Source organism: Triturus cristatus, chromosome 7 (genome assembly GCF_964204655.1).
Source record: "Triturus cristatus chromosome 7, aTriCri1.1, whole genome shotgun sequence".
NCBI classification, from domain to species: domain Eukaryota; kingdom Metazoa; phylum Chordata; class Amphibia; order Caudata; family Salamandridae; genus Triturus; species Triturus cristatus.
Window position 1 is genome coordinate 1846448738 of NC_140590.1, and position 13488 is coordinate 1846462225.

Below are 13488 nucleotides of genomic sequence, written 5' to 3' on the forward strand. Positions count from 1 at the left end.
AATGCAATCTAATAGTAAAGTTAGATGTTATTCAATATATTGGAAAGGTAACTTTGAGAAAGTTACCTTTACCCTGCCTGAAGCTGCTAGAGGGTACTTTGTATTATATCTCCACCAAATGCCCAGCCGTGAAAAAGGTGTGAAAACTGCTTCCAGAACAGAGACAATGGCCTGAGAGTGGGAAGAGGTTTCCTCACCTAACAGGAAGACTAGTTGGGGTGGGCCCAGGAACTTGATGAACTTTCAAAGGGGCCTGCCCTGTTTCAAGAACATTTTAGGTGGCACTTGGAAAGCCCCGCCTCGGTCTCCATAGCCAGGTTGGCACATCAAATGCACTGGGAGGAAAGCTTTTCCAACAATCAGTGACCACAGAGGAGGGGACTTCTCTTTGACCCCGGTCACAGTTCTGGGTGAGCACACACGCTCCGCATCTGGGTAGGAGGGGGTTCCCCATCCTTGATTTGGACAACGAGGGGCAGGGTTGGATTGTGTGAAGTAGGAACTATGTAAGAATGGACCCTGGCTCGCATCGTAGCTATATAAATGAGTGAAGGAAAAGTTGCATAATCCCTAGATAGGGCGAGGACTACATAAACATTTAGTTTCAGTCTTAGAATACGGCTCAGATCCAAGCTACAGCGGGAACCAACCTGAGGCCTCGATACATCCCAGGAAAGTCTCCATGTGCTGGTCACATTTGGCTTCGTCAGCATAGAAGTACGTGCGAGCACAGGTAACACCACCCCGTCGATCACCAAAACCAGGCTGGACCTGGAATTTTTTCTCCCGGGAACCTTCACCTGCAAGGAATCAAAACAGGTTTGGCTAGTTGAACCTACATATCCTTCACTTAAAGCACATTTGAACATGTATGCAAAACAAACCTCAATAAGCCATATGCACAAAAACATGTCTGCAAATAAATCTCTTGATGAGCCCAGGTCATTAATTATAAAAGCAAAATAATTTCAATAGAAGGATATGGACATCGACCACTTCAAAGCAAGATCTGGAATTTGACAATAAGACAAAATGCAATAATTTGGTCAGGATGTTCCTAACGGTGCAGACTCACTCTGTGAATGGCACCTACAATTTCGCAAGCACTTGTATCACACTTGCATGCAATATTCATTAGGGGACTTCAGGGAATATTGCCACATATGTCCATCATTACTCACTATGCCCACCATGCCAATTACCAGTAGCCTGCTGAATCCCACCGGCACAGATAGTGTGCAATCACGAAAACTGTTTTTTTTCACTTCGCAGTTTGGCAATTATGCGTTCTATTGCGCAGTAATCTAAGAAGAATAGTATCCTATTACAAGGTGTCTATCACGCCTACCACCTTGGCACCGCTAGTATTTACACCTCTTTACTTCAAAGATAAAATACTTTCCTTCAGTAATCATCTTCAAGGTGGATTCTCTACATGCAGATTCTTCACCTCATGAATCCTCCCAGAGAACAGGCAAAATGCCGAAATATGAACTCGCTCGCCTGTGCAAGCAACTGTCTCCATGGCTCGGTCTCGACTGCCTGGCTCCTCCCCTGGATGAGACATCACAGAGCTATACAAGGCACCACCCAGTATGTTGACATCAGTTTCCATTCTTTTTTCTAGGAGATGGAACTCTAAAGAAAAGCGAGTAGGCAGTGCAGAATACCTACTAGACACCAAAGTAACCACATAACCACTCCTCAGAGCGTATAAACTAACTGAACGGGAGGCATGTGCAGGGAGCGGATCCACCAGAAATATTGTCACCTGATGGATGCTTCTATTGCAGATTCCTCATCACGTGAACCTATTCCAAAGCAACACCCAATGGAGGCACATCGGAGGACCACTGACGACAAATCGTGACGCAAGACTTGTTAGACACACCACACTACCCACCGACAAGAAGCGTATACTCTAAGACAAATGCTAAACCAAAAGCAAGCTAAACTAGGACAGTAGCAGCAACCAAGTGGCAAGTACAAACGCTAAGGAGTAAAAAACAAAAACAAAAAAAACACCTTGGCCATAGGGCATGTGAGGGAACCTCGGAGCGCGAGGACGGCGTTCCGCGGGAAATGACATGGACTCCTTACCAGCATCGACATAACGACGTCTCTGGACCCATACAATTAATGGATGCCTCTTACCTCCCTCCACAGAGTCCCGAGCGTCACCCAGATGTGGAAGGCGGGACTGTAACTCCCGTCGACCAATCAGGAACCAGAGTGGAAGGTCACGGGTGGCAGAAAAAGGAAGAAGGCACAGCAGACGGCGCGTCAGTGAACGAAGACCCGGAAGAAGATCGACGAGCCCAGCCGAGGAGCAACGCCGACGTCGGAGAGGGAGAGAACGAAGACGAGGGACCAGAGACTTGGAGCGAAGACTGGTGGATCCCGGAGGACGCACGAGCCGCCACAACTCCGGAGAGTTGTGGCTCTCAGCGGTACGTAGCGGACAGAGAGACTTCGGGAGGGGGAGGGAAGGAGTAAGGGTAGTGGGGCTGCAAAACACGGGGAAAGAGAAGTATTACTCCTGTGGCCGCCTTCTTCAGGTGCACTGTTTTTTTTTGTATACTCTCGACCTCAAGACCCTTTAACCCGTGGCCCTTCCCTTATAGCTTCACCTCCTTGCACAATACCCCGACACTGCCCCCCCACAACTCTCTTTTTTTTCTCCCTGTGAGTGAACTTCCCCTCACATGGTTGGTGACGGTGTCACGCATTGTTGTAGAACTCAAGTCTGACCGCCACTTTCTTTTTTTTGTTTCCTTTGGGCCTGCTCCGGGAACCCAACAGAACGTCTGAAACCCGTAATAGGTTTCCCACCACGATCCGAACCATCAGTGAAGCCAACCAAAACCTGAGGGCGCGCCCTACGTCCTTCCCTGGAGTCATCCTTGGAACCCAGAAACCATCAATTGACTCTAATCTCCTGCTGTGTTTAACCGGATTTTTGTTTTCTCGACCGAATTGTGTACTACTTTCTGAAATAAACACCCCACTATTGACCACATACGGCCTCCTCGCTTCTGCTTCCGCCCATCCCTCCGACAGGGCACTAATTGGCAGGTGAAATCTAACACATGACTACAGCACTACAAATGCGTATCAAGAAAAAAACTGCAGTTGCTAAAGCCAGCAAAAACGGTAGGTCTTCAAGGGAAGTGTGAGGTGGAGTCAAGGAAGAAGCCATCTTCCGCACCAATGCAGACATCCAAGTCGACAATGCGGATAATGCCTCCGGCAGCAGAACGGTAAGTGCCGAGATTCAACCAATGTCGACAAGATCCAAAAGGTCAACCGCCGCCAAGACAGAAACCATTGCAAAGCCTGAGAGAAAGACGCCACCTGCACCGGGTCAGTGCCAGGAAAGCTGGACGAACATGTGTCAGCACAAGGAATGATGCCGGAAGGGAACCGGGCACCATCCGCTGTCCAGCAGGCCAGGAGCACAGTCTGAGGACAACACCAATGCTGAAGTCAAGGAATGAGGCCACCAACAAGGAGAGCTGCCCTGGAGCGAGGTGTGACAGGCAGGGTGACCCTTAAACTGTTAGAGACAAAACAGTTAGCAGAGGTAGGCCCTTACCACAAATCCATGTCCCCAAAATCACTCTAGGACCCAGCCCTGGAGCATATGTGGGAGAAAGACTGTTCCACGGTTCTGTGCAGTTCCTTGGAGACATTCGGACACTCACCAGAGGAAGATGAGGATGTCAAACAAGAAGCCTGCAAGAAAACCATGTGCAAATCAGTCACCCAGCAAGCTATTCCAAGGTTCCATACCCCCTCTGGCGCAGGGATTATTTGGGAGGATTAATAAGGGAACGGATTTTCAGTTAGAAGCACAGACCACAAATAATTATCTAAAAAATAGGAATGCTACAGCCTGCTTCAGGCAAGGGCTTGAATTAGTGTAAGGGACCAGTGTTTCTGGAGACAGATGTGACCAGTAGTGCCTTAATACACTCAATTATAGCTCATTTTGAAGGTGGAGAGAACACACTGGCCAAACTGCTGCACTAGGGTCCACTCTAGTGCTGAGGATTATCTGTGGACAGACTCCACACTACCTCCGTAGTGTAGAGGACGTCAATGGGTCATCCAGAGGGGAGGTTCCACCTCCATCTACACAGATATGGGGCAGACGAGGAATTGCTTGTGTGTAAATTCCTGCCCATCATTGCAGTCTGTAAGTCAAACAGCATGCCGACTTCACAGATTTCACTTGACGGAGCCATGAGCAGGTTAATGAACTCCGCACACGGCCGGTGGAAGACTGTTCCACCCATTGGGCACCTCCAAGTTTGAGGGTGGCATCCAGCTATGCCTCTCTCACACGGTTTCCTATTGTGTGGATTGCGACAAACAGGAATACTATTAGCCAGCATAGATTTTTTTTTTGAGTTGTGGGGACATAAATTCCAAGATTTCCCCTTTCAGCAGGGTTATATCACACACTAGGTACGTGGATGGGTATGAAAGAAAGGAAACTGGCATGGTGAAGAGGGAGCACTGCACGGTTAGGACAAGAACCCTCACTCACCCAATGGTGACCTGCTTCATCATTGGGTTCCCTTCTCACACTGGGACCCAAGTAACGTAGCATGGGCTACAAATCTCCGAGGGGAGGAGCAGAGGTGTTTTGTTATAATGATGAGCAATGTCAATGTATAGGAGAGAAGGGCAGAGTGCAAGATTAGTGAAAGAATTGTAATCTAAAGCTATCTCATGGTGGGTAAAAACTGTACTTTATTCGGAGGCCCCAACTGGATAGAGTTTAAAAAAAGGGTAGACCGAGGTTGCTATAACTGCCCTATCTTATGTGGTCAACAGGCTTCTGCCAAGGAAAACTTGACGAATGCCTTTGAACTTTCTCAGGACCAAGGTATGTATGCCACTCTGCTATTGTGTTCAGCGAATTATAAATTGTAGGCATACAGTCAACTTGGTGGCTATTCTGGTGGCCCCGTCACAGCAGTAGGGTCCAATTAAAAACCCATGAACATATGTAAAAAGCTCCGCTCATCTGTGAACAGTCCCCAACCAAAGTACAGAGCTGCACAGCTTCTGTACGCTTCCTTTTGTGTGGTGCTAACGCAAGGTAATCAGCAGGGCACAGCTAGTAATCTATACAAGCCTACTTGACCTTTCATCCTTACGATGCGGCCTATATTGCTTCCTCAACTGCACATCGATATCAGACGGAGTTCATACTTCCCCTTTCACCAATGAAGCACATTAGCCAATTATACAGTGCCAGGGATTTTGTCTAATTCTGGTGGTGTTTGCCCTATTACACCCAGCTTTGTCCTGCTGCCTGCCCCCTCCAGCCCTCATGCATTGTTGGTTTCCTCCTCCCATCCTGCAATGTTGCTTGCCCCCTCTCACCCTCCACTAACATCCAGTGCTGTTAACCCCCCCCCCCCTGTCCAGTGGTGTTGCTTGCCTTCTCACACCCTCCTGTCCCAGAAGAAAAAAAGCGCTATGATGCAGTCAACAGTGGCCACGTCATAGCGCTGTTTTTCCCCCGGACTTTCAGCCATTAGTGCACAACATGGCTTAAAAACATTGACAAAAGCAATACCTCTTGTATTCAACACCTATCGGCTTTGAACAAAAATACTCCTGACTGCGGCTGACCAAACGTTCAGCACTTCAATCGTAATGCCCACTTAGTAAAAGGTCCTGTGCAATAAACCTCCGAGACCTGCCGCAGTTAGGTCTCACTGGAATCCAGAAACATAGATTGAAGGGAAATTGAGGGAGCACCAGGGATGAAGTCACACTTTGTTCAATATACTTTTTTCAATTTCCTTTATCCTTCTTTTATATAGTGGATGACAGGACAACAACCAACGCGTTTTGTGCCTTTTAAAGGAACTTCATCAGGGCAAAATGTTGTAAAAAAAAATAGATCCCACTGTATAAACAGAGGGAGTAGGTAGTCCCACAATGCGGGCAGAGTGACGGTAGATTGCGGACAGAGTGATCTAAATATTATCAGCGAAGTGATACAACTGTATAAAAATTAGTAGATGGTCCCACAGTGAGGCTAAAGTACCAGTTGAATATTGCCATTCACCTGCCGGGCACACTTGCCGTCGCTACAAAGAAGGCTCATGGGACTATTTTGGCTGAAGTCTACTCTTACTTCATCCGTATTGTGGGATCGTCGACCATTATCATCATACGTTTGAATCCCTTCGTATATCACTCTCCGATTACTGTGGTCGGATACTACTTACTGTTACTGTGTACCAGCATGTTCATACTTTTGGATCCTTGTGTATACTGCGTTCTGATGATTCTGGACGGATTCTACTGTTACTTTATCCTCACTGTGGGACCATCTACTCATTTTTATACAGCTTCCACACATAGCATGCAGGCTGCCCATCGCTTCCTTTCTCTGCACTGCCTCAGCTCAGTGGGGGATGCTGCTTTGTCCAACGCCCTCCCACCCCCAACGCTATTCCAAACTCACACCAAATAATTTCATTACAATTTCCCAGCGCGCCATGCCGTGCTTTAACTTTTATAGAGGCGACAGGCGGCTTGCTTTATACTCCGGCATGGAGAATGTGCAGTGAATACGGGTGTGCTGAACAGGGCTATCGTGCATGTGTAATTATTAAATGCATTGCCCTGGAGCACTCTAATGTGCTGCTGGGTCTAGAGGGGCGTCCCCATGCTGCGACCTGCCTACGGATTGCCTCCTACATAGCGAGTTGCGTTATTGTTGTGGGTGTTCCCTCCCCGGTGCCGACAAAGTTCATTCGCACCCACACTTTCAACTGCTACACCTCCCCGCTACTATTCATCACCTCCAGGTACTTGTGGCCGTAAAGCCTGCATCTTCAGTGCAAAATCCTACAATTGCAGTACGTGGGACTCCCCCCGCATTCCGTTTGCCACTCCAACTTCGCCGCTCCTCTCCCAGCAGCCCAGGCACTAGCATCCTCACTGCCGTCAACCAGTCTCAAATGAGGCAGGTCCCCTGTAATATAAACGGCAACACATGCTGCGTGCCCCTTCGAGGGAGGCAAACATTGCGGGTTGCGATTTTATTTTTCTTTGTAACATGCATGTGGTGATTCCCATTGCATGTGATATCCATTCAATACTGTCATGAAGGTATGGATGGACATGCTCAGTTCAATCTACTTTTTACACCATTAAATAATATACACATTGTGATTACACGTGGCTCTTGGATTTAAAGGTTACAGAAGTGCACTTGCACCGTCCAGCTCCTAAGCTGACGCCAATGTCCTGCTCCGGCTACTCTGTTCCTGCCGTGCAAGAGTTCAGACACTTTTCTACCAGCTGAGAAAGCGCTCAAAAAGAACTCGCAATAATAAAACGTCCTCCGCTAAAATCACTGTACAAATGATATCTGTGCACTTTGCTGCTTTTTAACCATTGATTTAACATAGCAGCAAAGCGCTACAATGTCTTCGGTTCATGTCCATAGCAGCAAATCACTCTGATGCCTTCAGTTCATGTCAGAGCTATACAACATTGCAAAACAAGACTTATCCATAAGTAATACAACCCTCAACAATACTGCTGCACCACCCTTCCAGCAATCTAAGGGTATACTCTTAAAAATGCTGACCTCGATAAGCTGGAGAACTTCCTAAGGAATCACAATCCTGTTGGAATTCTTTCTGTGCGCTTTGCAGCAGCATTTTATTGTTGCAGTTGCATGCTGCCAAAGTCTTTCCACGTAGTTCTGGGATTCATATGGAAGTTGCTGCTGTGTCCATAATCAGGAAGGAAAAATAAGAGTTGGCGCTTTTAAAATGCTTTTTAGGTCTCGCCTCGCGAGAAATTTTGAGAGAGGGATTTCAGAAAAGGGTTTTAAGCCCCGCCCCTCATTTCCATTGGCTGGTGTCACCGTGTATGCTAAACGGTGGCCTGCCTTTGGAAATGAGGGTTTTTTGTGGACGCCATTTCGCCTCCAATCCGACTGGGTCGCCTGCTTTGCTGCTGTCGTAAAGCACTTTCTTATCTTTAAGGGGCCATGTGTTTCTAATTAGAAACACATGGCCCCAAAAAGAAGAGAGATCGATGCTTGTTCTTTCACTTGTGTTTAGCAGAAGGGAAGGGGCGCGTGAACCCTCCTTTCTGTAACATGCTTGATCTCCCTGCTCTTCGGTTGGGGCGATGGGGGCCAGTATCCACCCATGCTCTGGCTGCAGCGCGGTCCTCTTTCATTTTCGGGACCATGCTTTTTCTTCTTGCAGCAAAAAAAAAAAAAAAATAAAAAATCACTTAGCCACATTGCGCCTTCTAAAACAATGGAGTAACACAGAAATTGTTGCCAACAAACCCACGAATCCATCTGACCCCAGCTAATGAATACATTCCTTATTCCCTGTGTGGAGGTCAGTTTATTCTAAGCTGGTCTACAGTTACGCCCCAGCCTCTTGCCCGAGGCCATTACATTCACTCCCTGGCTCCCTGTCCTAGTTGCTGCGTCAGTGCCACTGTGAAAAGGTCATCATTTAAAATGGCTTCGTCGTGCACCGCACATCGAGGTGCAGCTCCCGCTTCTATTTTCCAAGCCTCGATGCCAGGTCTAAGCCTACAGGTACACGCAGCTTCACGCTCTTATTGTCCCTTGCAGATGCTCATATTTACCTTTTGTAATTAAAAAAACGAGCCGTATTACTTTGAGATTTTTGTTCGTGTTTGTTTCAGGTTACCGCCGACGCAACAGATGGCGTTTCTAATTAAACAACAGAGCAGTATGTGACAGGCAGCTCAACATATTGCAACAGCTTGGGTGTTGTGTGACAGGAGGCCCGCAGCCAAGCGCTTCCACCATCCGCAAAGTGATGCCAGCCACAATGATTCACTGCCCCGGAGTTCCTTACTTCAGCAATGAAAATGGATTTTTCAAACTGTTGTGTTAGAAAGACAGAGGCAGACATTTCTCCTTTGTGCATTTACATCGATTTTCCCCCTCGCGAGCCGTACAGTGTGACTGACTGACTGTAAGGTACTGAAGGAATCTTGTGAGCGGATATTTCCGCTTTTCAACAAGAAAGGTAGGCTTTGCAGAGAAAAATAAGGCGCCGCCTAATACTGATCACTGCCACCCGCAGGTGTTGTCGCAGCATTTACTTATTCACATCAACATTTTTCCAGGAGTAAATCAAATGCAGGCCACTTATGTCCCTAAATTCCACGCACTTCAATCTACATCATGGATAATTTATGCAGAAGTAGGTCAGAAATGTTTACGAATTAACAAAAGAGTCATTGCATCACTGTGTGACTGTGTCCTAGGCTTTCATCCTTCCCACTATACCATTCACCGTTTATATATCGTTTTGATGATTTTAACTAAACAACCAAAACATCTTCTGACTTCTCGGTTCCTTTGCACAAAGATTCGAACCAAAACGATACAGCTGCCGAGTAATTAGAAACTACACTGAGTCCAAACCTAGCATTTGGAAGGCAGTGCAGACTAAAGTACTGCAGTTTCAAGAAATGGTGGTGTAATCCCACTGAAGCATCATAACTTCATCATCTGTATAACTACTCCAGAAAACAAGCATTGCAATAGGTCTCGCATTTACGCGAGTTCAAGATATTGGCATTGTAAATGACAATGCCTTTTATTTAGGTTTCAAAAACCAAAATATAAATAAAAGGTATTGTCATTTAGAATGCCAATAGCTCAAACTCGCGTAAATGCGAGACCTATTGCATTGCAAACGCTGGTTTGTTTGGCTGTGGGTATGCTGTATTTAGGCGTAGTTTCAGTTGTCTGCATTCCACCAGCTAAAATCACAGTTTAAAGATTCCATTACCCATATGAGGCTTTACAAGTGTTTGCAGGGCTAATATTCCTCTGGAGACAATTAAAGCACAAAGTGCGGCATAAGCAGGTCTTGCTCCACAGGTCACTTAACATCTGAAAGAGTGGGTTATATATACTCGAAGGGACTGACATGGTCGTCTACTTCGTACTCATTTTTCACAAATCGTGCACTGTTTTTTTCTTTAACATCTTAGCATGTGTTACATTAAAGGGTTAAATGAATAGAAAATGTGTACTTACCCCATCGAGTATTTCTTCACTCATGGGTTATATAGTGTTACTTTACTATTAGTTTTTGGAGACTTTCAACCATGGTTTTGCTCTGCTGCGTTCATCCCCTGCTATACCCCTTCCCCGTATCGCTCACACTTCGGTAAATTGTACATTATGTTTTTTCTACAGTGCCCTTCCCTCAGATTTGTTATGCTAAGATGTAAAGAACATTTTATTTGCTTCATGTTTTGGCCATCAAGACACTCCTTTCATATGTACATGTTTGACCTCAAATAACGGCATCGCAAAATGCTTCGTGGTAATTTTGGAATGTAATTTAGCGGAGTTAAAAACATGATTTTGGCGAGAAGTAGCAATGTGCTGTTGCAAACATTCAGATACATATTACAAGGATGATCCGTCGAATGTTGCCTCAAAAAAGTTCTTAGTTTATACCACAAAACCTTAAAGAATGTACTTTAAGGAATCCTGTCCTAATTTGAACTATAGTAGGTCAGAACTGTACTTTGTAAACAATTGTGTAGTGTGTAGGACAGGCACAGCCTTTAAGCTTTCAGCTCTATATTTGTGGATTACGTTATTTCATTTTCAAATCTGTGTATTTTCTTTCTTGAGAGGTTCTCTATCTTCAACAGAACAATCACGTTAAGATGCCACATTACCATTTTCAGCAACCTGGTCATAATGTCGTCTCCTTGAAATAACATCTTAATATGGCACGTGAACTGTGCTGAAACACCATGCCCTCACTGCCAGAATTAGATGGGGCATGAAGGGGAGCGGTGAAGAAGAACAAAGAGGAAGGAAAACAACATCTCAAATATCAACATGCAGTATTTTAGAGACTTCTCTGCTCCATCCCCAGGCTTCAAACTATCTCTGATCCCGAGACCTCTATTCATTCTCTTACATTCACTCCACTTAAGTGCCTGATTGTATCGCCTCTAAAAGTTCATATTTGTGCTGATATCTTAGTAGGAAAGAATCAATCAAGTGGTCAATTGTTCCTGTCTATTTGCCGCCAGTTCCTATGCTCTCCGATTCTCACCATTTGCAGGAAGCTCAGAGCCTCAAAGTGATGGCGGGCTATACTGTTGTGTTTCTGGTCTAGCAAAGGGGACATCTGGCGGGAAGCTACCATTCAACTCTCCTTTGGCGAGACTGCTCTCCAAGACGGTCACCAAACATCACACCATTCATACATGTTCCTAGAGAGGGGGTTCCTCTTCAGACACCAGCCACTTGCTGTCAGGTGGTCCCTGCCCCAACAGTATCTAAAGAGCCTCTGCTCAGAGTGCCAGTGCATCACCAGTCCTTTGACTTGGTTCTGCTGTTTGGTTCTTCGCTCCTGCGGTGTGTTGCTCTAGCTCCTGTTCTGCTAATCCTTGTTCTGCTACAAGTTGGCTCCTGCTCTGCTCTGGCTCCTGCTCTGGCTCCTGCTCTCTTCCAGTCCCATCTACTCCCGCTCCAGTCATGCTCTTACCTATATCAACAAGCATTTGCAATGCAATAGGTCTCGCGTTTTCAAAACTTTGACCTATTGCTACTGTAAATGAAAATGCCTTTTCTTATTGCAGATTTTTTAAACACATAAATAAAAGGTCGTCATTTACAATTTATATATATTACAGTGCAAGTATGCATATAGTTGTGCCTCCCTGCACACCTTCGTGTTTCCTTTGCCCAGCCAGCAAGAATTAATTTTTTCAAAGCAATATGATGCAGCAAGCTCTGGCTGCGTCATAATTTGTATTTTTCTTTTTCCTTCAGCTGCACTGCTGTACAATATGGCTAAAATACACACTGAAAGCCAATACCTCTCGTGTAGGCAAGACTATTGACTTTGCAATGCTTGTTCTAATCTGGTTTGGGATTTTTTTTATTGATTGGTATCTTGACCTTATTAACTGTTTTGGTGTTGCATACATACTTTACACATTGCCTCCAGTTAAGCCTGTCTGCTCTGTGTCATGGCTACCATGGTTTAGCTCAGGTTAATTTTGTGACGTTGGAATACACCCTTCTAAGTTAGTCATTATTCCTTGAGGCAACAAACGAACCACCACAAATAATAATACCCTTTCTTTGAAGTGGAAGTATGTGTGCTCACTACACTTCACGATGAGAGCACATCTCCATTCATGGTCGGAGGTCATTTGGCAGAAGTCCAGAAGCCCACCTGTATACCTGATACAACAAATACATGGGTGAGGCAAATCCTAAAACTTGCACATTGTGTACGACGCTGGATTCCCACCAGATCCACTTGGTAACATACAAAGCTGTGGTAAGTAGGAGTCCATCTACTTAGCACAAATAAGTATGTGGTCTATTGTCAGAACACCAGGGGAGAAGGTATGTCAGTTCTTGACTTTATTAGCCATTATTGAAAGTCATACATCTGCTGAAGCAGTAGCCTCTACCTCACTGGTTATGGAAAACGGTGCAAAGCTGCAGGATTGGCACTCTGCCGACAGCATTCCTGAAACAGAGAAAGTGTCACCGATATGGCTGATGTAGAGGTTGCGCTCTGCAAGAAAAGGGAGCGCAGAAATGAGTGCCCTAAGTGCCAATCTCTGCCGGGCTTGGTTTTTTCCAAATTGCTTCACTCTGTACCACACAAAAGAGATGTTCTGGGAACCTGATTAAGTGTATCACAGTTTAAAGATTAGCATCTACCTTTAAATGGCTGTCCATGGAAACACACTTTCCATGGCCCATTACTTTACTAGCTATACAGCCTTTCTAATTGTTGCATCTAATTTGGAAAGACGCCCCATAATCTAAAACTTAACTTTCTTCCGAAATTAAATTTGAGCCACCATTTCTTTATTGACCATCATCAGTCGAAACGTGACGGATGTTATGTACTACAAGTGTATTACAGTTAATACACCCTGTGCACCAAATCCTAATGCCCTTAGTCTTTCAGGAAATGCTCTTTAGGGAACTTAGTAGAGTCCGCCCCAGCAGGTTTACACCAGTGTTCAAATACAGATTTGCTCTCGCTGTCTGGGGAATGACCCACAAGTGTACCCCCAGACACCCCCAAACTTATTTCCACACAATTGAAGGAGTTGGATTTAGCACAATAAATGTATCAAAGGCACATTAAAGATAAGTCGTCCTCGGTATAAGCAGGCTCCCACTCTGAGGCATGGGTAAAGCTGTACCAGGCACCCATGAAGTGTCAAAGTAGGAATGACACAGATGACAGCATACACCACTGTAACAGCTGGCGGTATGCGTGCAGTAACATTTGAGCACCTAGGGGTATGTGTGGCTGTTGGCAGGCAGTATGGGTGTAGCGGTTTGCTAGAGGTTTGCTTGTGTGGAAGTTGCGACAACTGGGTGAGTGTTAGCGTGCTTGGTGTTGAGTCTTGTGGGTGTATGAGTTTTGATGGGTC

At 45.6% G+C, this 13488-nt stretch overlaps 1 protein-coding gene and 1 long non-coding RNA gene across 2 annotated transcripts in view; one reads left to right on the plus strand and one right to left on the minus strand.

The window, feature by feature from the left end:
* PRODH (proline dehydrogenase 1) overlaps nt 1-13488 on the minus strand; it is a 238789-nt gene that overhangs the window by 136784 nt on the left and 88517 nt on the right. Inside the window, exon 4 of the mRNA XM_085620191.1 lies at nt 651-800. Coding sequence (XP_085476317.1) covers nt 651-800 — 150 coding nt within the window. The remainder of the gene's footprint in view (nt 1-650; nt 801-13488) is intronic.
* Nucleotides 2314-3019, plus strand: LOC146813417 (uncharacterized). The gene is made up of 2 exons (XR_014966974.1): nt 2314-2450; nt 2803-3019. It is a non-coding gene; the product is annotated as an uncharacterized LOC146813417 (long non-coding RNA).